The 27055-nt window shown below is 39.7% G+C and overlaps 1 protein-coding gene across 4 annotated transcripts in view; it reads left to right on the top strand.

Moving 5' to 3' along the window:
• Nucleotides 1-1536: 1536 nt before the first annotated feature.
• Nucleotides 1537-27055, top strand: part of SMYD3 (SET and MYND domain containing 3) — a 360402-nt gene continuing 334883 nt past the window's right edge. For 3 of the 4 annotated variants that reach the window (XR_006183097.1, XR_006183096.1, XM_042895284.1), the window contains exon 1: nt 1537-1715. Coding sequence is in view for 2 of the 4 variants with exons in the window: in XM_042895284.1 (XP_042751218.1) it covers nt 1552-1715 (164 nt within the window). In the remaining 2 variants the exon portion in view is untranslated. Of the gene's footprint in view, nt 1716-25594; nt 25615-27055 lie in introns of those variants that run through there. The other variant, XM_042895285.1, reaches the window with a different exon arrangement.

The following is a 27055-nucleotide window of genomic DNA, read 5'->3' as shown; positions in this document are numbered from 1 at the left end:
AATGTGTCATGCATTTCATACAGATGTTGGGATGTCTGACCTGTCTAGCTCAGTTGGATGACTTAGTCCTGCAGGAAGAGGAAAAAAAAAAAAAAAAAAAAAAAAAGCTATAATAATAACAGGGATTAATTAAATTAAATATACTCAAGTGCTAAATTACCATTTATAGCCACAGTACCATTATGCAATTTAGAAAATACTCACTGTCATTTCCAGAAGCATCCAAGTCGAACAGTCAGTTCTTCTAAGAGCGTTGAGTGGCCCTGCACAGGTAACCTATGCATAAACTGTAGATACAGATATACAGAAACAGCTTTTCAGCCTATTCCTACAGATGTTGACGTATCCATCACTACATCAGTAAAATAATTCATGCTGTGTTTCAGAACTTACCCATACTACAAAATGTCAATTACTATTCCCTCATTGTCCTATCAATTGAAATGCAGATCAAAGGAGTTCTTTGGCTGCTGTAGTTTATTTCAGTGTATGGCTTATACCAAACTAATGAGAGTCCTGTTCTTCAGTTACTCATCCCTGGGTTTCTGCTACAGTAGCTGTGTTGTATTACAGAATGTTTGAGTGAGAAAAACTGAATTGGAAAACAGAGAAATAATGGAAAATACATCTTGTATATTCAAATTAGTTCTTTCCTGAGTGCTTCCTCAGTTTGTAAGACTTGAAGTTCATTTTTTACTTTGACCATTCATCTCTTAAGTTTATCCATCCAAGAGGTAGAAATTCACCTCTGTTACTACTGTTATTGTTTGTTATGGGTTTGGGTAATACCTGTTTAGAAACTCCATAGAACAGCATATACAAGGGAACATAGAACTTGAAATAGAGGAAGGAGTAATGCATACAAGCAGAGGTGATGACTTAATATTGTAATAATTGTCGAGAAGTATTTTTTTTCTTTCCAGCTTTGCTTGGGAAACTAAAGGTACAGTAGTAATTCCCATTCAGTACATCACAGTTTGCTGTCAGTTCTTTTGGTAATGAATTACACCACTGCAGCACCTAAGCGACTTAGTCTAAAGAGAGAGGTTTTTCTGTGGCAATCCTCTTGCTTGTGCTACTGTGATTCTTCACAGTAGCAGTGTTTAGTTTTCAGCATATCACCTCTGAGCACCCTGTTGTAGCTTGAATTAAAACATCTGCAGAATAAAACAACTGTTACTGAGAACAAAAGAGTACATTTTAGAATTGAAAAGCAGAACTGCTAGGCCTATTTCTCAGTTCTTTGGCGAGATGCTCCTTTCCAAAACAGAAGCACTCACTCCCTCTATAGGCACAACGTGGAAGAGCAGATGAAGCCTCTGCATTCAGCGCATTTCACCTGCGCGATGTACTGAAAGCTACACCGACCAAGAGAAAGCGCTGCCCGCTGTCCCCGAGAGCTCCTCAGCACCGCGCGCTGCCTACATCAGCAGCCCGACGAGGAAGCAGCCAGGGGGCTCCCCTGCCCTCAGTTAAGATGGCGGCGGCAGCGCCGGGTCACGTGGTAGGGGCAGGATTTCCCCCTCCTCTCGGTAGCGGCGCTGCGGCAGTATGGAGCTGGCTGCGCTGGAGCGCTTCCTCAGCCCGGGCAAGGGCAGCGGACTCCGCTCCCGCCGGCGGGTGCGGCCCGGAGAGCTGCTTTACCGAGCCGAGCCCTTCGCCTACGTGGTGACCAAGGAGCAGCTGGGCGGCGTGTGCGAGCAATGCTTCCAGAGGTACGAACGGGCACGAGAACGCAGCACCGCCATCGTGTGCTGTCCCGCCTTATGGAGGCGGGACGGAGGAGTCGCATGCGTGTGGGTCGCGTGCGTCGGTACCGCCTACGGTGGGGGCACGTGGGCGGGGGCGCGGGGCGGGTGTGCGTAGGTGCTGTTCCCGCAGGTCTTTACCTAAGGTCAGAGGAGGCTTTTGGAAAGAAAAGAAGGAATTTAATCTCAGTAATCTTTTCGTTTTAACAACTGTTTGGTTCTCGTCGTGGTTACGCATTCCCAGAACCTCGCTTCCCGTCCTTACAGTACATCCCAGCTGCAATTTAAAGCGATAACGATGAGAGCCCCCTTCTCCCAGAGAATCGCGTGCTCGCGTGCTCCCGGGCACGCTCGCATCTGAGCTCAGTGCATTAAGAATACAAAAGTGCAGCCAGTGTTTCGGTGACGCCCGGCACGTGCTTTCAGGGCTGTGGGGAGGAGCGGTCGTTGCGCCGGCTGAGGTACAGTGGGCGGTTGTGCCATTACACGTTTATCTTTAAAAAAAATATATATATATATATATATATATATATATTTATTTATTTATGAAAGAGTGGTATCAGTTCAAATTAAGAGGTTAGCTAAAAGTTAAGAATAGTAAAAAGTATGTTCTCATTCTTCTTGCATCCACTCAAAGTGTGTAGTGGCTGGAAAAAGTCTGTGGGTCATAACTGTGCAAGCTGACTTTCTTCCTGTTTGTCCAGGCAAAGGCAAGTTACTCAGTTACTGATACATATATCCACACATAGGTGGTCCTTTTAATTTTTTTCAAAATATATATGTAAATCAGAGAAATGATGGTACCTGCTGAACTGTGAAGTAGAATTGAAGTGCTTCATGGGTCTGGTTTGCATTGAACAAGCAGTGAGATCTTATGAAAGGTAGATATGAGAAAAGCAGTTAACTGCTCCTTTCTCGTGAGAAAAGGTTGAGGGAACTGGGTTTGCTTAGCTTGTAGAAGAGAAGGCTCCAGGGAGACCTCATTGCAGCTTTCCAGTACTTGAAGAGAATATATAAACAAGAGGGGGAACGGCTGTTTATGAGGGTGGATAGTGTTAGGACAAGGGGGAATGGTTTTAAACTGAGACAGAGGAGGTTTAGGTTAGATATTAGGAGGAAGTTTTTCCACACAGGGTGATGACACACTGGAACAGATTGCCCAAGGAGGCTGTGGATGCCCCATCCCTGGAGGCATTCAAGGCCAGGCTGGATGTGGCTCTGGGCAGCCTGGTCTGCTGGTTGGTGATCCTGCATGTAGCAGGGTGGTTGAAACTAGATGATGGTTGTGGTCCTTTTCAACCCAGGCCATTCTATGCTCCTTGCAGATAACTCACCTTGGATACAACTTACACTTTTTTTTCTGATCTCTAGGTGGCAGTACAGGAACACGATTTGAAAAAAAAAAACAACAACTTTTTTTTCCTCTTGAAAATGATTTAGCATTTATTGATCTCATACAATACAATCCTTATACTATGAAGAGTAATTCCATGCTGACTTCTGTCTCTGTTGTGGTTTAACTTGGAAGGTGGCTGAACATTCACTCATCCCTTCCCTTCCCAGTGGGACTGGGGAGAGAATAACCAAAAAAAGCCAAAGTAGAACTCCTGGGTTGAGACAAAACCATCTACTAAGGTAGAGAGAGGGAAGAAGATAATAGTTATGATGCTTCATATATATATATATGTATATATATATATAAATATATTAAAATATTTTAAAACACTTTAAAATAATAAAATAAATATTTAAAATGTTACATTTATATAACATTTTCTGTAAATGTGTGTATATATATAAATGTATATGTATATAAATGTATTTAACAAATTGTGCACAAGTAATTGCTTACCACCCCCAACCGATGCCCAGCTGACCCCCTGAGCAGTAGAAGAGAGCAAAGTGAACTCCCACCCCTTCAAAACTCCTTCCAGGTGATGTCATATGGTATGGGATAACCAGTTTAAGTCAGCTGTTCTAATTCTTTTCCCTCCCAGATCCTCGGGCCATTCGCTGAGATTGGCCATGGCTCCAATGAGCTCTGCTTAGCAACAATTATAAACATCAGTGTGTTACCGGCATTGTTCTTCTCCTAGAACCAAAGCATAACATCATACCAGACGCTCTGAAGAAAACAGTTCCGTCCCAGTTTGTATTATTATTATGTGTATTGATAATTATAAATTATATATACAACATTGCACCTTTTGGCTGTGTGAAATGCTGAAGATTGATACTGATACGCAGTGTCTAATTTCTGCAGTGTGTGGGGGGAGGCAGCATGGTCTGCCCTGGACACAGGGTCACAGATTTGTGTTACTTCCCTGACATGCTTTGTGGCCTTGTCTTGGTGCTTATAGCTGAGATGCTGAGCAGGGCATGTTCATCCAGGATGGGTCCTAGGAGAACAAATGACATAGGGTTGCATGGCCATAGCTTTTTGCCAAAGGATATCTGTGGCATGATGGGGTGATGCCTTGCTGTAGATATGCCATTTTGTGCCATTATGGAAGTCTGGAAAGATTTGGTTGGCCAACATCTTGCTGAGGAAAGCAACAGAAAAGATTCATTCTCTCCTGTTAATCCAAGATTTTCTGTATGGCTTCTTCCATGTCTCTCTAAGGTGGATTCTGTGACATTACTGCTCAGTACAGATTTATATATATGGAGTTATGTAAAGAAAGCTCAGTTTCATCTAAAAAAAACCACTGGGATTTCTGTTCTGTTGGACACTGATAGAGGTGTTGAGTAAAGCTAGTTGCCAGTGATGCCTGGAAACTCTTATAACTTCTCTTTCTTCTGGAAACTGACTGTTAAGATTTTCCCCTTTGTGTCCTATACCTGGCTGCCAGCATTTGCACAATTATGTACTCATCTGTGCATGGATGTCCTCATGAAACTTGAGCAAGCTCAGGTTCCTTCACAGGAGCTGTGCTTGCTCTTCCCTTGTAGGCTTTATTCATCCAATTGATTAATAATCTTATTCTTTACTATAGTCTATTGTCTTACTGGGATTAGAAGCCAGGCTTACATTTACTATAGTCAAGTGGGTGTGATGATGGTAATTTTTAATTTCCTTAGAAAATGGAAGCACTGCAAGCACTGGAATGCTTTATGTGTATATTGAGAGTTCTGCTTTTAATGTCCCATGAGATTATAGGTTGTATCAAAAAACATTGATGTTTTCAACTATCTACCCAATTTTTTAAGTTTAATGGCAAACACTAATTTGACCTATTTTTCTTTCATTAGTTGCTATTATTTTTAATATTCCCTTTTGTTTAATCTTATGGCTTATTAGAATCAGCTTTATTTAGCTGATCGGACTAGAGGTTCTGTTAAAGTCTGGGTATTGCATATTACTTCTTGATTTAACAAAATAGTCACAAGTCAGTACTGGCTTTTAATGTGGGAAGACATAACATTGCCAAGTTTGCTTGCATGCACTGATTTATCATTCCTGAGTTTAATAAGTTTGGTTTGATGGTGCTAGTTTGCTCAGGTTGTTAAATCTTCACATTGGTTTCAAAGATTTCCCTTATCTGAGAAGTGAATCAGAAGTGGCATGTCTGTGCTTGGCAAAATTTCCTTCCTCTGTGTATTTAATTAATCCTTGCGGATTGACTTCTCCTGGAGATGTGTGGTACCCATGGCACTGTGTAGTCTGACCTTCAGATTTTGTATTAAATCTATACTCAGTCTGTTATAGAAGTCAATTGAGAAGGCAAAAAACACTCCTGTGATGTGTAGTATTATCACAACCATCCAGTGTGAGAGAGCCATGAAGATGATCTGAGGGTTGGAGCACCTCCCCTGTGAGGACAGGCTGAGAGAGGTGGAGCTCTTCAGCCCGGAGAAGAGAAGGCTCCCAGGAGACCTCATAGTGGCCTTCCAGGACCTGAAGGGACCTACTGGTGAGGAGGGACTTTTTATAGCAGAGCGTAGTGACGGGATGAGGGGAAATGGCTTTAAACTGGAAGAGGGTAGATTTAGACTAAATTTAGGTTTTAGGAAGAAATTCTTTACTGTGAGAGTGGTGAGAAGCTGGAACAGGTTGCCCAGTGAGGTTGTGAATACCTCCTCCTTGGAAGCATTCAAAGCTAGAAGAAGATAGAAGTTTAGCACATGTGAGACTTTCACTGATGCATGAAGCCATAGCACCTGAGCTGCCTACTTATTTCTTTCCAAAAACTACTTTCTTCACTGTTTAATGTAGAGATAGCTTCAAGACTCTGCTAGCTTCTTGAAAACAAACTCTTGGCTCACTTTGTGATTTTGCTTGCCTCCCTCAGCAACTGTCAGGGTGGCCAGGGAGTTTCTCATGCTCCTGTTAAACGTATCTTGTGGGCTGCCTTTTTTCTTGTCTTACAGTTTTTTGTTTGGTTTGTTTTTCCACCTCTTAGAGATGTGGTTTGGGAATGTCATTTGTGTTCTGTTTGCTGTAAACCCTCCTTTCCTGTTGGCAGTGTTTCAGTATTCACTGCCCACGTCCCTCCCTTCACCCCCAGTCCCAAGGCTGCTGTGATTGCCTTCTGCTGCCAACCTGGCTTGGATCCTGGCCATAATAGAAGTGTAGAAATGGAAAACAGAGAGGTGTTACTAAAAATGTTTGACTAGATCAAATATTTATTGCTGTGTCTGTCATTTATGGAATATCAAAATTCAAGCTTAGATGTGCTTTAAAAGTCTATAAAGATCTTAATGTTGTGATTCTGCAAGTATAGTTTTCATGCTTATACAGATCTGTAACATCAAAGCTGGATAACAATTATTTTGTCAAGCAATGGCTGACAATTTAAGTAGCAGTCTTGCAAATTCTTCTGAATTCACCATGTGTCTGCTATGGACATCTGATGTTATATTTCTTTTCTGCACAGTTCAGCCCATAATATTAGTTTCTTAAATAATAGCTTCCACAGGACTGTTCTCTGCCGGTAGTAAATGAGAGCCACCAAAATGAGTTTATGAATTGAATTATCTTTAGTAGTCATTTTCTTATGTTAAAGAAGTGCAAGTACATAGTTAAAACCAGTGCTATAAGAGAATACGTGATTACAATAAGGATAACTTCAGGTGAAGGTAATATCTAAGACTAATTTTGTTACTACATATCTCCTGAGGAGGAGATTTTTTTTTTTTTTTCTTTTGCAAAAGTTGCTGGAAGTTTTACACTGCATTGGGGAACTTATTTAAATTCTTTAAGAACTCTTAATGATACCTTGCCTGTAGCCACTGGATTTTATTAATAGCTGATGGTTGCATCCATTGTGACTGTACTCCAAAGCCACTGTGTGCTTGTGGCTGTGAAGTGAATGGCGTGATGCTGTTCTGCCTTGAAGCACTTACAGTTGTGTTCATAACCAACTGTGGTGGTTGTTCTGGGTTATTCAAAATTACATAGGTGAGGGTTACAGAATTTTGACATGACTGCACTTCTGCTGTTGGGGTTTAAAGCAGGATGTGGTTATGGGACTGCACGGGCGGTCTCCCTGATGGCTAGAAAATCATCCTTTTGCTTCTCATTTGTCAGCTTTGCTTTTGTCTGATACAGAGAACACTAGTACAGAGAACTGAACTGACATAAGCCGTAGCTTACCAAACATATATAAACATATTTCTGTGTCCTTTAATCAAAGTATTGCATGTGGGGGAAGGAGCTGAAGGGATTGCGGAAGGGAAAGGGGAAGGTCAGGCAGTCAGGGCTGCTCCTTGTGGTGGTGGCTCACCTTTAGTCTGCTGTAGCTAGAAATGAAAATAAAACCTTAAAAGGGGCAGAAGGGGAATTTCTGAGTTCTTATGGTTGTCTGCAGGAGAAGGTGGGCTTTGAGGAGTGCAGGACCAGCTGGGTTTTTACTGTGGGGAGGATTCTTCTGCTTTCTAGTCTAGATCAGCCCTGGCTAACCCAGAGATATATTCCTTCTATTGTATTGTGCTTTTTGCAATTGTATTGTGTTCTGTTGTGTGTTTTGCTACTCCAGAACTATTTCTTATCATTAGCGTCAGTTTAGTGGAAGAAACAATGCAGACATTTTGTGTTGTTTCTTATTACCAAGGAAATTATTATTTTTGATTAATGTCTTGGCTATATGGGAGTTTCTTTTCTGAGATAATTCTTTTTTGCCATTGGCTTTACTGATTTCAGAGCCCATGCTTAATCCCCGTGGTTGTAATTCTTAGTGTGTCTCTGCTGAACAGAGATCTTAGAGATCAAGATGAAATCTTGTCTCTTGCCCAAGAGCATCCTGTTGACGGCAGGGCTGGTGCCAAATGGCGCAGTTGTTGAAATTCCTATCCTAACTCAAGCAGTAATGCCCTGATCACAAAATACTGAGCTTTTCTGTTTATTACCTTAACCATTGCCCACCTTCAGCTCAGGGTTAGTTCTGTTACTAGCTTGGTTGCTCAAGCTTAAATTAAATTAAAGACTGAATTTTTTTTGGAAGTAGATAATCTATCTCCTTTGATGTTTGTGCATTAGAGTAGCTGATCCTGCCATCAGCAGGTAGGAGATAAAACTTCTGGCTTTGCTGGATAAGGCTTGGTGTGCTCATGTGGGGCTGTGCTCTGCCCGTGTCACTTGGTGCCAGTGAGTGGATGAAGGAGCTGCAAGTGTGTCCACAAGGACCCTTTAGGTGAGGGTGATATACAGAAGAGAACACAAGAGTCATTGGGAAGGAAGAGATAGTACAAACATGATTGTTACGCCTGTTGTTATAATTCAGAAGTTCAAATGAGTAATGTCTGGCCTATGTAACTGCTGGGAACATGTTGCTAAGTGACCTGAAGAGATGATTTCTGTGGTGGGAGCATTCTTGCTGGTGGGAAGGATCCCAGCAGAATAATGGAAGTGTAATTCAAATGAGATTTTTGAAGAAGCATTGCCTTGAAGGAGGAAACATTTGTGTCTTGGTTAAAGCTGAGTGTGAAATAAACTACGTATGCTTCCTCTGTAAAGTTGTTCAGTGGCCAGAAACCTGTTTTTATTTCCTCATCAAGAAAAGTTTGAAAGCAGCTCACCTTAACACACATGTTCAAGCTGTAGTGCCACTCTTTTTTTGAAGACAAACAAAAAGCAACAGCAGTGTATATGTCAATCTCAGTGTTTTCCAGATATTACAGCAGGGTGAAACTTCACCCTTGGAGGCATGCTGCTAGAAATGAAGGTCAGAAGGATGCAGACTACCAGTGTTTAGACAAATTTTGAGAGATAAATTTTACCCTCCCCGTTTCATTGCAATTTCCCCTTCCTCACATTGTCCTCAATGTTCTTGGGGACCTAAAATATTCTTGTATTAGGAGTAAATTCAGGTGCTATTTTGCAGGTCATTGTGCTAGGAACCTTTACTGACCATCTCATGGGATGAGAGAGGTTTGTGCCAGACTCCTGCACTGCAGTGTGATTTTCTTTGAAAAAAAGTGAGATTTTTTGGGATTAAATTCTGGTCCAGGAATTGAAAGGATTGGTTGAATGTTGCCATGAGTCTGTGTACTTTTGTGTAGCTTGCTTTGACTTCTGTGATGCACTGACTGCAAGTCCTTCCAACTGCTGGAATTATCTTAGTCCAGATTTCTGCAGGAGCAAAACCAGACTAAAGATGAAGAAGAAGAATTGAAATGGCACAGGTGGAAATGGCACAGACCACTTTGTCTTCTGTGATTTAAGTTCCTAAATGACAGTGTTTTAAAAAGTGAGACTGACTACTTGGTATCCACTTGTCATGTTAATATTGTCTTATTAATTGCTGTTAATTTACAACAGATGGAATAGGTGTGGAAACTTTTTTTTTAATATTATGTAAAATTAAACACGTGATGACAGATTTAGATAAAGTTATTGTCAGGCATAATAGTAGGAAGACAGTTATAATGGCCCTTAGCATCCCCATTATTGGAAGAAGTTAATTGTGCCATGTTTAATAGAGACCTGTCATTTTGTTAGACAGGTGGTCAGTATGCATACTGCTCAAATGTGTGTTTTGCTGCCCTTTAATGGCCTTTGCTGCTTTGGCAGTCATTTTTGTGGAACTACCCTGTTTGATGTGGTTGGTAGCTCAGGTAGTTTGGCAGGTTCCAATAAGCCAAAATTACTTCAATTAGATTTTAGGTGAAACGTTCAAAGGAATGTGATGGGCTGAGCATTATATGTGAAATAATTGGAATCCTCTGAAGACACTGTGGAAATTTAGGTAGGGTTGTTTTACTGGGCTTACTTTTTTCCTGAAAATATGACTGGAAAATCCTGTTGTACGTATATGAAGTGTAACACAGGCTCAGTGAATGCCACCTTACAGGATTCTGGACTAACAAATTCATTTTAAAGTTAAATGCATTGAAGATGTTGTGTGTATGTGTATCTGTGCTGAAATACATGTTCAACTAACATTTCATTGCTGGGAGTAAGAAATTACTGGGATTATTAAGACAAGTTTTATTTTTATGATGTTTATTTTATGCCGCGTTTCAGAGAAGGCTTACCCTTCTTGTTTTTGTTTACTGCCCTTATGGAAATTCATGTTGCAACGTTCAGTGCCCTTGTGCTTGGTTTTGTATTTTTTTTTATCTGGGGAGGCCATTGTAAGATTTCCCACTTGTAAGGGTTGATGTCATTTTCTTCCCTTCCTGCCACCAGACAAAGCCTTTATAGACAGTTTTTGAACAGAGCTTGGAGGAAGCGATAAGTGGTAGTGCTCATCTGCTTCTTAATTGATCTTATTCTTGTGTAAAGCTGAAGATATTTTCAGCTGATAGGCATGTTTTAATGGATGCAGGAGGAATGCAACAGTTGAGGGATGACCTTGTATTCAGAAATATGTCTGGAGATTTAGTCTTTGTTTTGTCCCAGGCTTCATCTGTGAATTTGAATGAGGTGTTTTGTGGCTTATGGATTTGAGAGAGATGTTTGATGTTTATGACATTCACTGATATGCTCAGAAACTGGTGATGATTCATACATGAAATAGAAAATATTGAAACTGTGCAAATGTATATTGTATCACCATACGGGCAATATGTAATCTGTAGCCCACGTGAGCATCTTAAACAGTGATTATAGGCAACAGAAGGCAAATCTGCTGTAAATTTCCTGATACCAGTAGGAAAAAGTCCAAACACCAACAGGTTTATTCATACATTTAGAATTAATGGAGCTTTTAAAAATTGCTAAAATGTGTCCTACTTCTGCCAGAGCTGAAAGCTTTGCTGTGTGAAATTTTATGGCGTGTGCAATTTGCCAGATTAGAACGTTATTGTGCTAGATCATATGAGGGTTCCTTCCAGTTTCAAAAGCTGTGAAACTTACTTGTCGTTAAGCCAAGGAAAAATGGCATGTGTGGAATGGAAAGAGGTTTCACTGATTTTATGGAAGAATAGAGGAGGGGGCAGAGATCTGAATAAGAATGGACTGAAGGAAATGTCAGTGTGAAGAAGTGTTTACCTGGGATGGGCTCAATAGGCACAAACTGGGAGCTGCTGAAAGGATCTGAAATGCCTCAGGGAAAAACTGATCAAAAGAGAAGAACCTGGAAGCTTTTAAACATACTGGTCTGCCACTGATGATACAAAGTGCTTACCAAATCAAACGTCAGTGGCTGGAAGCTAAAGTAACAACATATGTGTGGTGTGAAGGGTTATGAAACATGCTATCTGATTTTTGCCTCAATGTGTAAAACTGAGGTGTCCTGTACAATCTGCATTTCCCATGGGGAGTTAAGAAGTTGACAAGACTGTGCTCAGCCCCTGTATGTAGCTTACGGGAGCATCTGCAAAAACAAAAAGGAAGTGGAAAATACAGCTCTGGAAAGAGATTCCTACTTTCTGCTTGAATTTTCCTAAGCTGAGAAGCTTCTTTTGGAAAGGAAAAAGGCATATAAAATGAACATGGTTTCTTACTAGAAAAGATCTCTGAGAACTTGTGTGCAGCCTGACACAGGTATTGTGTGGGAAGCAGGAAGATGTGGGCTGGGAGCATGAGAACTGGATGTGAAGCTGGGGACACAGAGCTGGGGCTGATTGCGAGGAGCGTCATGTTATGCTTCCTGTTGGCGTAAGACATGTGGGTATAGTGGTCAATAGCAATGGATGTCAGTGTTAGCAATGATACTGAATATCTACCTTCAGAGTTTATTTTTTTAGCCTATTCTTTCTGACTGCCAGGAGGAGTTGAATTATTAAAAGACGCATTCTGCCTTTGAACGGGTACCTCGCAGCAGTGTCAGTGTTGTGTATGCAAAATACACAGCTATTTGACTTTTTCTTTTGAGAGAACTGTTGTAAGAGTCTGGTCACTTCTTCCCCCGGCTTTCCTTTTCTCTATTTGTCTGCTTTGGAACAGATGAAATAATTTACAGAACTCCCAAGTGCTTCAGAAATAATTATGGAGCCAAATGCATTGTCCTTAGAGATTGCCATGGGAGTTGTGACTTGGGCAGTATGTCTGTTCAGAACAACTGTGCTGTGGAGTTATTAATTTTTAATTTCCTTATCTTCTTTTTAACCTCCCCCCATGGAGCCTTGCAAGCTCCAACTGTCTGTGCACACACTAGTTTATGACCCTTATAGTCAGGACTGCTTGAGAAGCGTGCTGTTGGTGCTTGTTCTCCTATGTTCATCTCAGTTTTAATTAAAAAAATAATTTGTACTGAAGAGTAATATCTGTTTTTTATTAATCAAAAGATTATACTTTTCTGCTTGATGACACGTGGGGATTTGGCATCCATTTTCAGAACTGCATTTGTTGGGACATCTCAATATCAAGCAGCTGTACAGCTGGAAGGGAGCAGCATCGTTAAGTATTCATTTTATTTTCCAGCTACAAAGTCACCTGCACTGTGTGTTTACCTCTCTCTTATGCAATAAATTCTTTGAAGTATGAAATAGCTTGCCAGTTGTTTGTTCCACACAGGACCTAATGAATGCTTACCCATTTATTGCAGATAATAACGTAACTACAAACTGTAATGCACATGTAGGCTCACTCTGTAGAATTTTTGCCATTAAAACAATACTTAATCAGTCGTTGCAGACTTAGCAATGTAATCCTAGACTCTGCAAGTCTTTGCAACAGAAGCTTCCTCCACTGCCATCCTGCCCCATTCTGGAAGCAGATGGGATTAGAAACTTTTCACAGTTGATAAATATTTCCAGTTTTGTCTCCAACATTCAGTAGCTTTTAGGTGAGCAGATATTTTTGACTTCATCTCGTGATGAGATCTTTATTAATTGTTCTGGCTGGTGGAAATAAATGATGTCTGGTTTCTCTCAGACTTGTTCCTATGAAGTCAAGTTTGTCCTTCACATGTACATGTTGTGTTTAGAGCTGCTGAGGGTGTGAGTTCCCAATTGGGAGGAATAAAATCTCTGCATGTACTACTGCAGTTATCTGCTCTCAGGGCTTTTAATGAAGACAAAACAATGCTCTCTTATGTCTCCTAGAATTAGTAATTATTAGAATTAGTAGAATTACTGATTTCCAAGAAAGTGGTTTTTTTTTTGTTCATTTGTGTTCCATTTTTATGCGTGTGCTTCTTATGTAATAAAAAACTGCATTGGAAGAACAGTATGTTCTTGTAAACTTTGTAGCTGAAATAAAGAGAAAATTGTTTTAATATCCTCTGAATAATTTGGTTCTTATTTTTGAGAAGTTGTTTCCAGACAGCTTAGAAAACAAACAACCACACAATTATTTCTTCTTGATTTTTTTTTTTTTACAATTATTGATGGTTTAACTAGCAAGTAAATATGGTGTACGTTTGTATACAATGGTAAAGTTACTGCTGGCAACATGTACTGCAATACAATATGTTGGTAGTAGGCCCTCTAAGCAGTTTGGAACTTAATAATATTTATCATGGAACTTTGTGATAATACATTTTCAGTATCAGGCTTCTGGGGGAAACCTTCCTATAGGAATGTCAGCCCAGGTTGTCCTGTCTCAAGTGCAGAATCCCACACTTGCTCGTGTGAAATTTCATGTGGTTGGTGGCTGCCCAGCCCTCCAGTCTGTCAGGACCTCTGCAAGTTCTCTCTATCCCTGGCAGGGAAGAGTCAACAGCTTCTCCCACTTTAGTGTTGTCTATAGTTGCTGTATATTCCTTTTCCCCCTAAACTTGCATTAGATACTCAACATTAAGAAAGCAGATAGACCTTAAAAGTCGTAATAGGGAGCTTGGATTTTCTTATTTGCATTTTCAGTTTCACCAGTGCTGACTGCAAAGATCAATGCCAGATAGGAAAAATAGTATTCAGATGGGATGTAACAACATATTGTAAACATAGATAATGAGCTAGAAGCTAACTCAAGGATGAGAATGGTAAATCAATAGAGAAGATTCTGTTAAATAGTTCTCACTTTTCTGCCTGGTTTACACTAAACCCACCAAGTTTAATTTTGCTTAACTAGTGCATGAATCTTATATGATGTTGAAATGTGGTATGGAAGCAGTCCTTTTTCCCTTTGTGTTGGTGACACTGAATATTTATGTATGGCACTCACTTTTGTGGTGTTAAATTACTTGGATATTTTTGATCGCATCAGAAATCTAGGGATCTGCTAATGGACTGTATTTGGGAAGAGAAGAGCATTACACAAGTGTCAGTATGTTGTTGCTGCATGTTGCACGTTGTACGTGCTTAAGGTATAGTGTGTGTAATAAAGTCCAATTTGTAAACAGATCTTTAGACACTAGTAGAGTTTAAGGAGAAGCTGTTACATTTATGGTAGTGCTGTTCTTGATGTAAAGCCTAACATTCTCATAATTGCAAACATTTTAATCTATTACCTCAATTGCTGCTTCTATATATATAAATAGAGTTTTTACTATAATAAACCTTATGGGTTTTTTTCCTCATCTGATCTATTACTTAGGATTGTAAGACACAAGATGTACACTTTCTTGATGGGTGTTAAGCTTCTCTCAGTGAGTATAGATAGGTGAGTTTTAAAAAGAGAGGAAGAAGACAAAATAATCAATGAAGTCTATGTGCTCAGTTAAAGAATACCTGGTAGCAGCAGCAAGAGTGAAAACTATCAAAATTAAACTGTCTTTAGCTTTACTTTTTTTAGGCAGCAGGAATGTGAAAAATAGGGGCTGGTTCTGCACACAATTGTAAGTTTGATCGATGTCTTCCATGTACATCAGCTAATCTGAAATTTGAAGTTATACTTTATTTCAGTAATGCTTGCAGTTGCATAGTGAGTTTTATGTTTGTAGCTCTTTTCCTGTGAACACAAGGTCTGATCTTAGAAGGTAAGGAGGTGTATACATGCCTGTTGGAGTGAATGGGATTTGGACATAAGGTGGAATAGATGCCTCGTTTCATTGGATTTCTCTTTATTTGTGACAGGATTTGATCTCAGATTTCAGGAAATGAATGCATACACTTGCTGCTTCATTTCCAACAAATGTGGGTAATTAGAAAACCATACTTTAAGAGTATCTGAGAATTCAGAACATCTCTTACAGCACTGGTGAAATTATGTGAAATCTGCATTCCCAGCACAAGGGTGATAAATAATTTAGATCTCCATCTATTGTGCTATTACATTTTTATTTAACTCCTTTGCCTGTTTGCTGCTCCCTGGTAAATTCTTATTTGCAGAAGATCTGAAGCACTAAGCCTGCAGCATTTTTCAGAATCACAGGAGTATTACACAATTTCTTCGCTGAAATTACTTCTGGTTAAAGTTTGGACTTGGGAGTTGAATTTTGATGCTTAGAAAATCAAGTTTTAATGTTACAGCCTGATTTATGTACAGCATGCATTCAAGGCATGTTAATTTTTCTTGGCTTTTTTTTCATTTTTTTCATTTTTTGTTCTTACGAGTTTTTCTGCAGAACATTTTGTGATGCAGGAGAGATTTAGAGCAGTTTTGGTAACAGAAGACATAAGAGTGTTTTTCTGACTACCCAAGTGTTGTGAGGGTGTCAGTAATGGAAAAGATAAGCTACGATCGTCAGATATCCTCTGCATATCCTCCATCATACTCTCAATAATTTTCTCTTGAAACTTTTTCAATCACATTTTAGCTGAAGTTTTGTTTAGATGATAACTTTCTGATTGTATGGAAGTACTGCTATGATCTTCTCATACAGAATATGAAAAAAGTATTCAATTCCTGCTGGCTCGCTTCCAGGGACTGCAGGTAGGATGTTGGCCCACAGCCAGCAGTGGTTGAGGTTGGACCAGGTCCACTGGTTCCTTTGTGGGTTAGCATGAGTGTGGAGCAGTCGTTAATTTTGTCCTTGGTTACAGTGCTTTCTTCAACAGTGCTTTACAAGCTAGCTATAGTCTGAAGCTCTGTGTGTGTGTGTGTATGTATATATAAGAAATCTGCATTTGCTTTGTATCGCTACGGGGGCTTGATGCTTTTGGTGATTACCTTACCAGCCAAGAAATGAAACTGCTAATGACAGACGGAATGATGATGATGAACTGACAACATGAACATTGAGTTTGGCTCTGAAAAAGTTGTGCAGATTCCACTTTAATTAAACCAAAGCCTGCTTCATTTGGAAAATGTAGTATGGAACATGAAACTTACATATACTCCTTTAATATGACGTCAAAAATACCTAAATTGTGGATCTTATTAAAGAAAAAATATTTGGCAGTATTGCAGTCTTCTCCATTCAGTTGTAACAGGTGGTGCTTGGAATCTATAGATATCAGCTGTAGTTGCTGTGAGTAACTGAATGTTTTATGTTGTTCATGTCAGTGTGAGCATTTCCGAGATAACAGATTTTTGTGAAAAGGTTTTGATGGCTCAGAATTAAAGTTTATAGGGCACAACAGTGGGAAAGTTATCTGGTTGTGTGATGTACACTTGTAGAAAGAAAGTGATTTTAAAAAAAGTCTATCAGCTGTTTTTCTGTCTGTTGACAGCTCTCTTGTGTGTACGTGTATTTTAAGGGAGTTGAACTTTACAACAGTTCCATCTTAACTTCTGCCAAAGTCAGTTCAGTATCATTTCTAGCTATTTTCTCTTCACGGTTGTCATACAAACCAGATGAAAAAATATTGGTAGGATGCCACAGAGAAGGGTAGAGCTTCCACTGAGCTTCTGTTTTGCATTTCAGGGATATTTTTTACCGCGCAGTGACATTCTCCTTGACTGTTTTGCGTCAAGAAATAAGATACAGCATCGTATGTTCTATGGTGACAGGCAACAAATCCTGCTCTCTTGAGCAGAGCAGGCAGCAACGTGCGGTAAGAGTACAGGTGTGGTGTATGTACAGCTGACCAGAAGGGGGAGAGCATTGTTCTCCTTCTAATATCTGTATGCTGTAAGTGCAGGAGAAACTAGGTTAAAATAACACAAAAGCCAATCTTGTTCATGAAGCAAATGAAATATAGACGGGCTGATCCAAAAGTATTGCCTTCTATTTTATGATGTTGGCTCACAATGTCAGAGGTGGATGTTGGTGGTAAGGCAGTAGAGGTTGAACCTTCCAGCCAGTATTCTCTTACATTTTGTTGCTGCGTGGCAATTATTTGCTAATATTAATTTTTCAAAAGTAGTGTGGCCCCAGAGCAGGTATGCAGAAGACCTGAGTGCTGAGGGCTATGTGAGGCAGGTGTGCTTGCTTGCTGATGATAACTAAGGGAGCTGGCTGATTTCAGCAAGTGCTGGGCATTGCAAGTTCCAGGTGGGCAGCTAGCACTCCAGCTTTTTTGTTCCAGCCTGCAACATTATTTTACAATCATATGAAAGTCAGATGAAGTCCAATTCTGCAGCTCATGTTTCAGAAGAACAGCATGAATGTTGCGTCAGTCTCTGCTCACTGCACTGATTTCCAGTTGTCTGAAAGAGCATTCAGGAACACTTAGCAGGCAGAGCACTCAAAATGAAGATGGACTGCACACACCAATGCGTGTCCCTCTGCAGCCAGGTTGCATCATCCTGAAATATGCCCAAGCTCTTCTTGGTGGTGTGTAGAAATAGGACAAGGAGTGATGGCCTGTAACTTGAACGTAGGAAATTCTGTACTAACATGGGGATGAACTTCTTTATGGTAAGGGTGATGGAGCACTGGAACAAATTGCTCAGAGTAGTTCTGGAGTCTCTTTCTATGGTGATATTCAAGACCCATCTGGATGCCTACCTATGTGACCTATTATAGGGAACCTGCTTTAGCAGGGAAGTTGGACTCAATGATCTCTTGAGCTTCTTTCCAGCTCGTGTGATTCTGTGAAACAGCTGCAAGTTTCTGCTGGCCTTCAGTGATAACACTCAAAATATGTACTGCATTAGAGGAATGAAGAAATTACATGAAGGATGTAACTGTAGGGAGGTCTAAGCAGACTTTTTTTATTGACTGGGTTAGAACCTTCAGCTAGAGAACTGTAATGTGAGTCATTGCCCAGCAACAGTTGGCAGCCCAGAGGCAAGCTGAGATGAATTCTTGTTTTGTTCAGATATAGTGTGGTTAAAAAGCCAAAGCTTTCCCCTTTTTATCCAGAAACTGCAGGTGTAGCTAATGGCAAATAAGAAACATAAAAGAAACCTTGTTTTATTTTGTTAGAGCTTAAACCTTGGTGTTTCGATCAGTCAAACGTTGGACCTGTGCTTCTTGAAGTACAAATGATCCTGAACCTGTGACTGGTGTTTCCTTTTACAACTACCTTAGCTGTATCTGATGCTGTATGGTTCCTTCTTTCCAAGAAGTGGTTATGATATTTTTAAGGTGTTTTTAGGTGTGTCCTGTTTTAAACCTAGTAGAACTATTATGTTTTTGTCTCCTGTAGAATAATCCAAACCTCTGGAGGTTGGTGGCCCTGCCTGTGGCACGGTGGTTGGAACTTGATGATCCTTGGGGTGCCTTCCAACCTGAGCCATTCTGTGAAACCAATCAAAAATATATGCAAATTTATTCAGAGATTACAGGCAGCCCTGCTGCCCCATTCTATGACTTTACTAGGCTGAACTATGGGAGTTGTTCCACTAAAGGGAAGAGATGGATTTGGAGTCCCATGAGTAGCTTTTGGTTCATTAAGATATATTTAGTTTGAAAGAGTGAAATTTAAACTTTTATATTGAAGGATTAGAATTTCTTTTGCTATGGAACTGTCACTTCAAATACAGTTCTGCAATAAAAAAAGAGACCTGAGACTGTAGTTTCTGATGAAAAGCCATCTGTCATTACAAATGGAGAAACTTTCAAGGGAGCACTCATCATAGTAGGAAAAAAAAAATCACCGTGTTTTGAGTGAAGTGTGTTAATCCGGGGTAATAAAATTATTCAGATCTAGTATTCCTTTAATTCCTTTCATTAAGAAAACTATCTTTGTGAGAACATAATGACTGACTTTATAATCAATGTAATCTAGAGCTCGTTCTCCGAAGCAAGATTTTTTCCTTACAAGGCAGGTTTAACCTTGTAATCACTCTAATGATTATTTAAAATGTGGCAGTGACAATAAGTGACAAATTATGACAGACTCTTTTTAGAAATTCAGCTGCTGTTACTGCCATCGTATAAACTGTCCGAAATAAATTGAGATAGAGCACCAGGAAGACTTAGAACTAGAACAATTTTATATTCTTTTAAAGATTATAATAATGATAGCGCTATAGACACTGGGCAGTTTTTTTACAAAATGATCTCAACTTATTTTTAGGGGATGTGTTTTTTCTCCTGATTAAAATGATAAGCTTTGCAAATATGTTACATATTTTCTATGCTATGGGCTTGGCAGCTGTGTATTTCCTAAGTGCGGTTAATAATAAGCTCCCATAAGTATTCTCTACAAGACAGATTTAAAATAAATATGAGTTGATTTCCCCTACCCCCAGTCTATGGCAGCCTTGTGTTTACTTTCTGTGAGTATTGCTTAGAATGATCCAGCCCGAGTGCTTAATGCAGTGAAGATGCATGAAGATGTCAAAATATGTAAGGTTTTCTTGTTTTCCCATTCTAATCTCACTTGCAGTCAGTCTCACTAAATGTACCTTGCATGGACTGAAAAACATGCTGATGTCAGAACTTCCATAAGTTCTTCCCTACGTTAGGGCCTGCATACTTTAATTGCTTTCATAGATTTTCTTCCAGCTATTTTTTTCTTCTCAGCATGTGGCTTGCTTTTTGGAATGCACACGTGAGCTTTGTTAATCGCTTGGTTTGCACAAGCAGGTCCAGTGCTGTGACATGGAGATGTGTTCTGCCAGATCAGGGTGTGTAAAGCCCCTCTGTGTTCCACACAGCTGCTGAGATGCACAACTTGAAATTGCTGAGAAGTAGCTTTAGGTGGAGAAATCAGCCCTGGAGGCTTCTTGGAATGGGGTGGGATGGGTTGCTGGCTGTATGTGCTGCAGCTCTGCTGTGGTGGGTGTAGTTTGGGTGGGCACGATGCAAATGCCTGTACAGATCATATACTGAGAGTGGGAGCAAAGGGAGAGAAGTGTTTCATCCAAGAAAAGCTTTTCACAAAGAGCAGTATCTTTGTGTTGCCAAAGGAAGGAATGAGCTGCAGTGCCCTGGTCAGATGTCCTAGTATGGGGTTTGTCTGTCTGTTTCTTTTTTGTATCGCCATGAGAAGGCTAAATGTCAAATAGCCATCTTGAGATGGGTGTGCTTACATTTCTATGAGAACTGCAAATTTTGGTAATAAACTCTGACCATCAGTCTGTGTTTATCTGAATCTCATTTTTGACATCTTTAATCCAAGTTCTAGATCTGTCTGATAAACCCCAAGAAATGAACTTTGGATTCATAAAGCTGCAGTGAAGAAAGCCTTTGTTGCAAGAGACTCATCTTGGCTGAGTGGCCAAGTTAGTGGCAGTAAAGATAATTACCAGCTCAATGAAGTATGTGGGTTTTTCTGTAACAGCGGGGAGATAGGTTGCTCTGGACATAATTACAATGTAGCTAATGCACATGCTGGGAGAGGGGGGCTTTATGGATTCAAAACAAATCAGCGCAGGTGTTCTGCCATCAGAGAGGGGAGTTAGGAAGGCTCTTCCCTTCAGCTCAGGTAGATTTGCATTGCAGGCGCATTGACTTTTCAAAATTCCCTTCAGGTTCTGTGTTGGCTTCTGAACTCCTCCAGAGTTTCCGTGTTGGAATCACTGTTGTTTCATGTGTTTATCTTCATTTTGTAATCTGATTATCTGTGTATGGCCTTAAATCGTTTCCAAAGTGCGCTGAAAGGAGGAATTTTTCCCTAAGCATAAGTATTCGTAAGCTGACCCATCCTCGGGTCTAAACCTTTATTGTAACTTCCCAAACTTTTAATATTCTAGTAGTTTGCTTTCAGTCACTCTTTCATGACCACACACACACACAAAAAAAAAGTATTTTTTTCCCTCTTTGTCCCACGTGCCATAAGTATGACATTAGGCTAAGTAATTTAATCTGCTAATTTTCTATAAGCTTTTTCTGCTCATCATTTGATAATTATTTCCAGCAGATTTTCTTCCAGCTTTTATAATGATGGAAATGATTTCTATACCTGAAACTACTTGGATCCTTCTTCGTGGGAGGATCCAAACTATAGAAATTTTGGAGCAAAGTGATAATAAAAAAAAGAAATACCCGAAGTTTACTTAATGCCTTTGCTGTGCCAGTGTTCTCTGTTATGAGATGTCTTATTATTCTTATAAATATCTTATGTTCTTTGGTCAGTTCAAATATCTTGAAATTACAAGCTGAACTAAGTAGTTGAATAGTGCTAAATATTTATAGCTGAGTATAGCCTATAGCTTTAAGGAAATGAAAAATAACTATTGTATCTTTGTTAGGGGCTGCTAGATCTCTGAAGAAGAATTAGCCCATGAAGCTTGTTAAATTTACTAGTAAACAGCGTGAGCCATCTTCTTAAATTCATCAGTTTTGCTCCTACTGGGAACCTTTACATTCTGTAAAAGAGATGCTTCTTGTTGTAGGTGAACTTTAGAACATTTGGATGCCATAACAGTGTGACTGTTAGTCATTTATGATTTCTTTTGTGTACAAATCTTGGTACTTTCGAAAAGGCCAATATATAGGCAAAACACTTTCCTCTTTCACCTTCCCCATGTTCCTGAAGGACTTCCAGTATAGGCTTTTTTTTGTGTTTTTTTTTTTTAAATTTAAAACTTCTTTTGTAGCATATGGTATAGAATGGGATGTAGTTGACTTTTTTTCCTTTTTCTATTTTTATTTAAACAGCCATCTCATAACCTTATCTATTTTATATTCTATTGAGTTAGACTAAAACGAAATACTTATCCATAAATCAGGCTCTCTGTTCTTGATTATTGTGAGCAGCGATGCAGGGACCGATTCTAATAGAATTTGCAGGGAAGAAGTCAATTGAGTTTCTACAGGGGTCATGGAGGATCCATAAACTCCCATGAGGCAGTTATCAAAGATGTAACTGTATGCAATGGAGCAGAACAGAACTAACTCCTTTTACTTACTGCTTCTTGATTGAACAATTAATTTGACAGTGGTCACCGTGCACTTTGCCCTTTTAGAAAGATTTGATTGTACAATCTTATAAGACATTTATAAGCTTCAAGGTGATTTTAAGTTCACAAGTAATTCCTCCAAAAACCTAATTGGGTATCAGTGATGCTTTCTACTCAATGGACTCTTTCTTAATACTATCACCGTTCAATAATACAATAAATATTCAATAATTCAATAAAACAACAACAAAGACAGTTATGTGTTTTCTGCATGCCGTAGGTCTGAGACAGAATGGGGCTTTGGACAATGGAGCCTTAAGGGCTGTACAGGGAACTTGTTGACTCAAACAGTAACTAAGCTTAACAACAGTGAGAATGGAAGAATGGAGCCTTAAGGATCCAAGTTGAAAGCTTGTAAGGTCTATGGAACCTCACTCTGCAGAGGTGGAGTGATGGGCTTACGTTTACCTTCATTTCCTCTCACATCCCCTCATGGCTTATAAAGATCAGAAAATGGAGGAGGGTGTCCATGATGGCCAGAGACTCATCAGAAATTCCTGAGTCTTTTTGACACAAATAGGGTGCTGCCCTGAAGGGTGGTCCCAGACAATCAGACTATATAATGCGGAACCACATGTATTTATACCCAGATCAAGATCACAAACTCCAGACAGCACTGGATCCAAGAGTGGTGAGCTATACCTGTCTTTAAATCTCTTTCGCTGTTTTTATTTCTTCTCTTTGTTCTTTTACTTGCTTTTCTTCAGTAGCTGCTGCCTAAATTTGCTGTGAAATAGTTAAGGGGGAAATAACATCTGTGCCAAGTACCCTTATCCATGGTGCTTACTAATTGTTAGAAACTTGCCTAGTTTTGCCTCAAAGTAGCTGATCAGTTGTTAGAAAGCTCAATAAATTGCCTTGTATTGTTCTTCTGGGCCATGGTTGTCTGACGACCTGCTCTGGTGACTCTTAAGTAGTGAGTGCTCTATTTGGTGAGTCTTTGGAATCCCACCTTAATCGCAACCTTCTGGGTGAGATGAGACAGCATATGAAATCTTTGTTTTAGTGGGTTGGCTGAGCTGCTGCCAAACGATCTCCTAAAAAACGAAGGAAAATCCTTTGAGAAGAAATAAAACAGGTATATTAATGTTGAGATGGCTAGCTGTGATTTTTTTTTTTTTAAATGAAAACTAGACTATTAATGACTACTTGTTAGCACCAGTGCAAAAACCGAAACCAAAACAAACAAACAAAAAAAAAAAAAACAACAAAAAAAGGGTACAAGTTATAGTCTAAAGGCACAGCATTTTCCCCTTGAAAAATGGTTTGAGAGTTAAAATAAAAGCTGCTGATTTATTTTGAGGCTACTGGCCAGAGTGTCTTGTGCCTGCAGCTGATATTTACAGCTGATTAATACTATATGACTAGAAGATTATCGTAGTAACAATCTCGGTAGCAAAAAGGGAATATAACATAGTTTTTATTCTGTACCATATAACTCATGCAGAACTCATTAACTCTTAAGTTTACGGGTGTGATGATAATGGTCATATCATTTGGTGTTTGGGTTTTGAGCCAATTTTATCTTGTTAGTCTTCTGTTTAGGTGAATAAAGAAGCAGAGGGCATCAAATTGTGCATCATTTTCAATGGTAGTTTTAAAGGACTGCCTTTGAAATTGTTTTTATAGCTTTTACACATACACTATTTCTGGCTAACTATGGTTGAATGGTAGAGAAATTCTTACATGCCAGTGAGTTAAAATATTAAATGTGAAAAAATTCTCAGTGCCACATGATCACTTCCAGTTCTGGATATACGTAAATAATCTTTGTCTCTTTTATAAATCATTCTGAGACAGTTTTTGTATCGTATTTGAGTACTTATTTTAATTGCATTGAAAACTTGGTTTAATTGTAGGTCATTTCAGTGCTTGGACAGATAGTGACATCATCAACCTATTTTTTCTGACAAAAGTTTGGGCTCTGTTACATGCAGCTGATTCATTGTCAGTTTCTGTGAAATCCAAATCTTCATATAGATTTGAAGGAAAAATAACCAGGAGGACAGCTGGGTGCTTCATCTGAGACTAGTTTCTCCTCGTTCATCATTTGGACATAGGAGGGCTGCTGGTGTTTTGCTGTGCCAAGATGCTGCTACTCCCTCCCTCTCCCTTTCCTGTGTGTGTGTTCCCATCTCTTTTGCTGCTGTAGTGCCCATGGCTCTGACCTGTGACTTGCCTGCAGTCTGCTGCCCCTGCTCCTTCCCTCACCTCTTCACTGACCTGCTTTGGGGCTGACTTGCCTACCCTTCTCCACTGTCTTTAAAGTTCTTTGATGCCCACTGCTATTTAAATGATATTGCTGGACACAGTGACATGGTAATGAACACATCATTGAAATAAGCAGTGTAGGAAACTGTAGCTGTCAGGATTGCTTGATGAGACTTTTATTTCTTTTTTTCTCCTCTCCAATTTTATGCTAATGAAATGACAGAGCATCTGAAAAATTAAATGATGAGGAAGGTGTAGTGTAATAGCCTGTGAAATGCATGATGTAATCTAGTTTTCCTTCAAAACAAGTTTGTGTGGCCATCTGCTTCACAAACAGGATTTAAAGCCTGGTCCTTGCGTTGGGTCAAGGTTTTGTGACTCCTGAAACTGATGGAGAGATGAAGTTCAGCCACTTCAATTTGCTGTTGGTAACACACAGCAGGCATCACTGCAATCCCACAATAGCAGGGGTTGCACCTCCATGAGCTACCATTCAGCTCACCAGGGCTGATGCCTCCAAATTTTTCAGAGCAGGGCACCTTTTGGCAAGTCAACATCCTGCTGCCCAGGCCATAGCTGCTGGGCAAATCCTGGTAAAGCACGCACTGGGATTTCTGTCTTTTCTCAGTATCACTGCAACCCTTTGTGCTTTAGTTAACTTGAAGTATAGAATCATAGCATGGTTTGAGTTAGAAGGGTTCTCAAATCCCACCCAGCCCCAACACCCTGCCATGGGCAGCTCTGCCACCCACCAGCTCAGGCTGCCCAGGGCCCTATGCAGTCTGGCCTTAAACACCTCCAGGGATGGGGCACCACAGCTTCTCTGGGCAGCAGTGCCAAGCCCTCTGAGTAAGCAATTTCCTTCTGACATCTAACCCGAATCTTCTGTCTTCCAGTTTAAAACCATTCCCCTTGTCCTGTTAGCATCAAATGATGTAAGAACTCAGTCTACACCTTTTTTATGAGCTCCCTTCAACTACTGGAAGACTATAATGAGGTCTCTCCAGAGCCTTCTCTTCTCCAAACTAAACAGTCCCAACTCCCTCAACCTAACTTTATAGGATAGGTGCTCCAGCCCTTTGATCATACTTGTGGCCCTCCTTTGGACCCACTTCAGCATATCTTTCTTGTGCTGGGGGGACCCAGACCTGGATGCTTCACAGAAGCATAGCAGAGGCGGACAAGCGATGGATTTATGCTTGCTATGAGGTAAGCTGCCCCATGGCTGTAATGCATTCAGCAGCTCTAGTTGAGGTCATAGTGGGGGTAGAGCAGATAGATGATGCTGCTAGAACTGGAAATGGCTGTAATGTCATTTTATTGTTCATACCATTTTCTATTTTTGAGATTGTTGTTTTCAGGACATTTTTTGCTTTAACAGTTGAATGAACCAAAAATTAAGTTGTTGATGCTTTAACAATTAAATGGTGAAATATTCTGAAAAAAGTTTATTGTGCATGGATTTTTGTTTTCAGAAACTCCTGAATGTACAAAGTTTGAAAAGTTATAATGAAGATATTTAAAAAGCAGAGAAGCTAAACAATATTTTTCAGCAATAAATGCCATCACAGAACTGAATTTTACCATGAATATTTCTGATCTTCAAAATATACCGTGAGACACTTTATAGTGTTTCCTAATGTTACTGTATTTTAAATTCATATTCAAAATTAGTTCTCTTTTTATACCAGTGAGACTGTCTTATCCTTTTTCCGCTGCTAACAGCTCAAGGTATATTTTTAACAGCTTTTACGATTTTGAAACTAAGCAAAAGGATGTCTTAAAACAAAATACTGAATAATTTCCTGGACGTGGTTGCTGGTATGGTTTTATGTGATATTGGAGTGACATAGAACAGCTTTGTGTGTTATAGTTGGTGCTGTTGACCTGCTGACTCCTGCGTCACAGTATGTCATTGTACACAAAAGGAGTAATGTCTAAATAGCAATGATGTACAACAATTGTCTGTCCTTGTGATCTTAAATTTTGAAATGTCTTTTTATTGTTCATGATCATCCATCATCTGGCTGCTACATCAAGCTTACCTTTAGCAACCTTGGCATTTAACCCCTTTATATGTGGACATTAAATGCCCAATTCTTCTATCTGATTAAAGAGAGAAAATAATTCTGAAGTGGATTATGTCTTGTCATCTTTGTTAGAAAGCAGTTATATGCAAAACCAGAAACTGTGATTCTAAGGGAATCTGTTTCTATTTGCCATAGCCTTTTGTTATTTATTCTCTGTAAACCGTTTAGAGGGTGAGTTTGGACTGTCAGTGATTACTCTGTAATTAGTGCTCACGGGCAGTATATGGTTGAAGCTGCATTAGAGGAGAAAATATATATCACTTGTTAAAGGTCACATGACTTGTACAGAAGGACCTAAGTGCAAGCTCTAAGGTGTATTAAATTGCAGTGCTTATCAGCAGCATAAATACTACCATCGCTTCTTCAATTGCTTAATGTACGGCTGTTCCTCAAAGTGAGGCAGTGATAACGTGCGTTTTGTTCACAACAGATTGAGCGTGTGGCAATTATCAGTAAGCCATGTGATGGTGAATCTTATTCCCCAGGTCAGGAAACTAGGAACAGGTACTCTGTGACAGATTGGAGAAGGGCTTTCCAAAATGACCGCAGTGCCCGTACAA

This window comes from Lagopus leucura, unplaced genomic scaffold (genome assembly GCF_019238085.1).
Source record: "Lagopus leucura isolate 7727_CA_CO unplaced genomic scaffold, USGS_WTPT01 Super-Scaffold_73, whole genome shotgun sequence".
Classification (NCBI taxonomy): Eukaryota; Metazoa; Chordata; class Aves; order Galliformes; family Phasianidae; genus Lagopus; species Lagopus leucura.
This window is presented reverse-complemented; position numbering and strand designations above follow the sequence as displayed.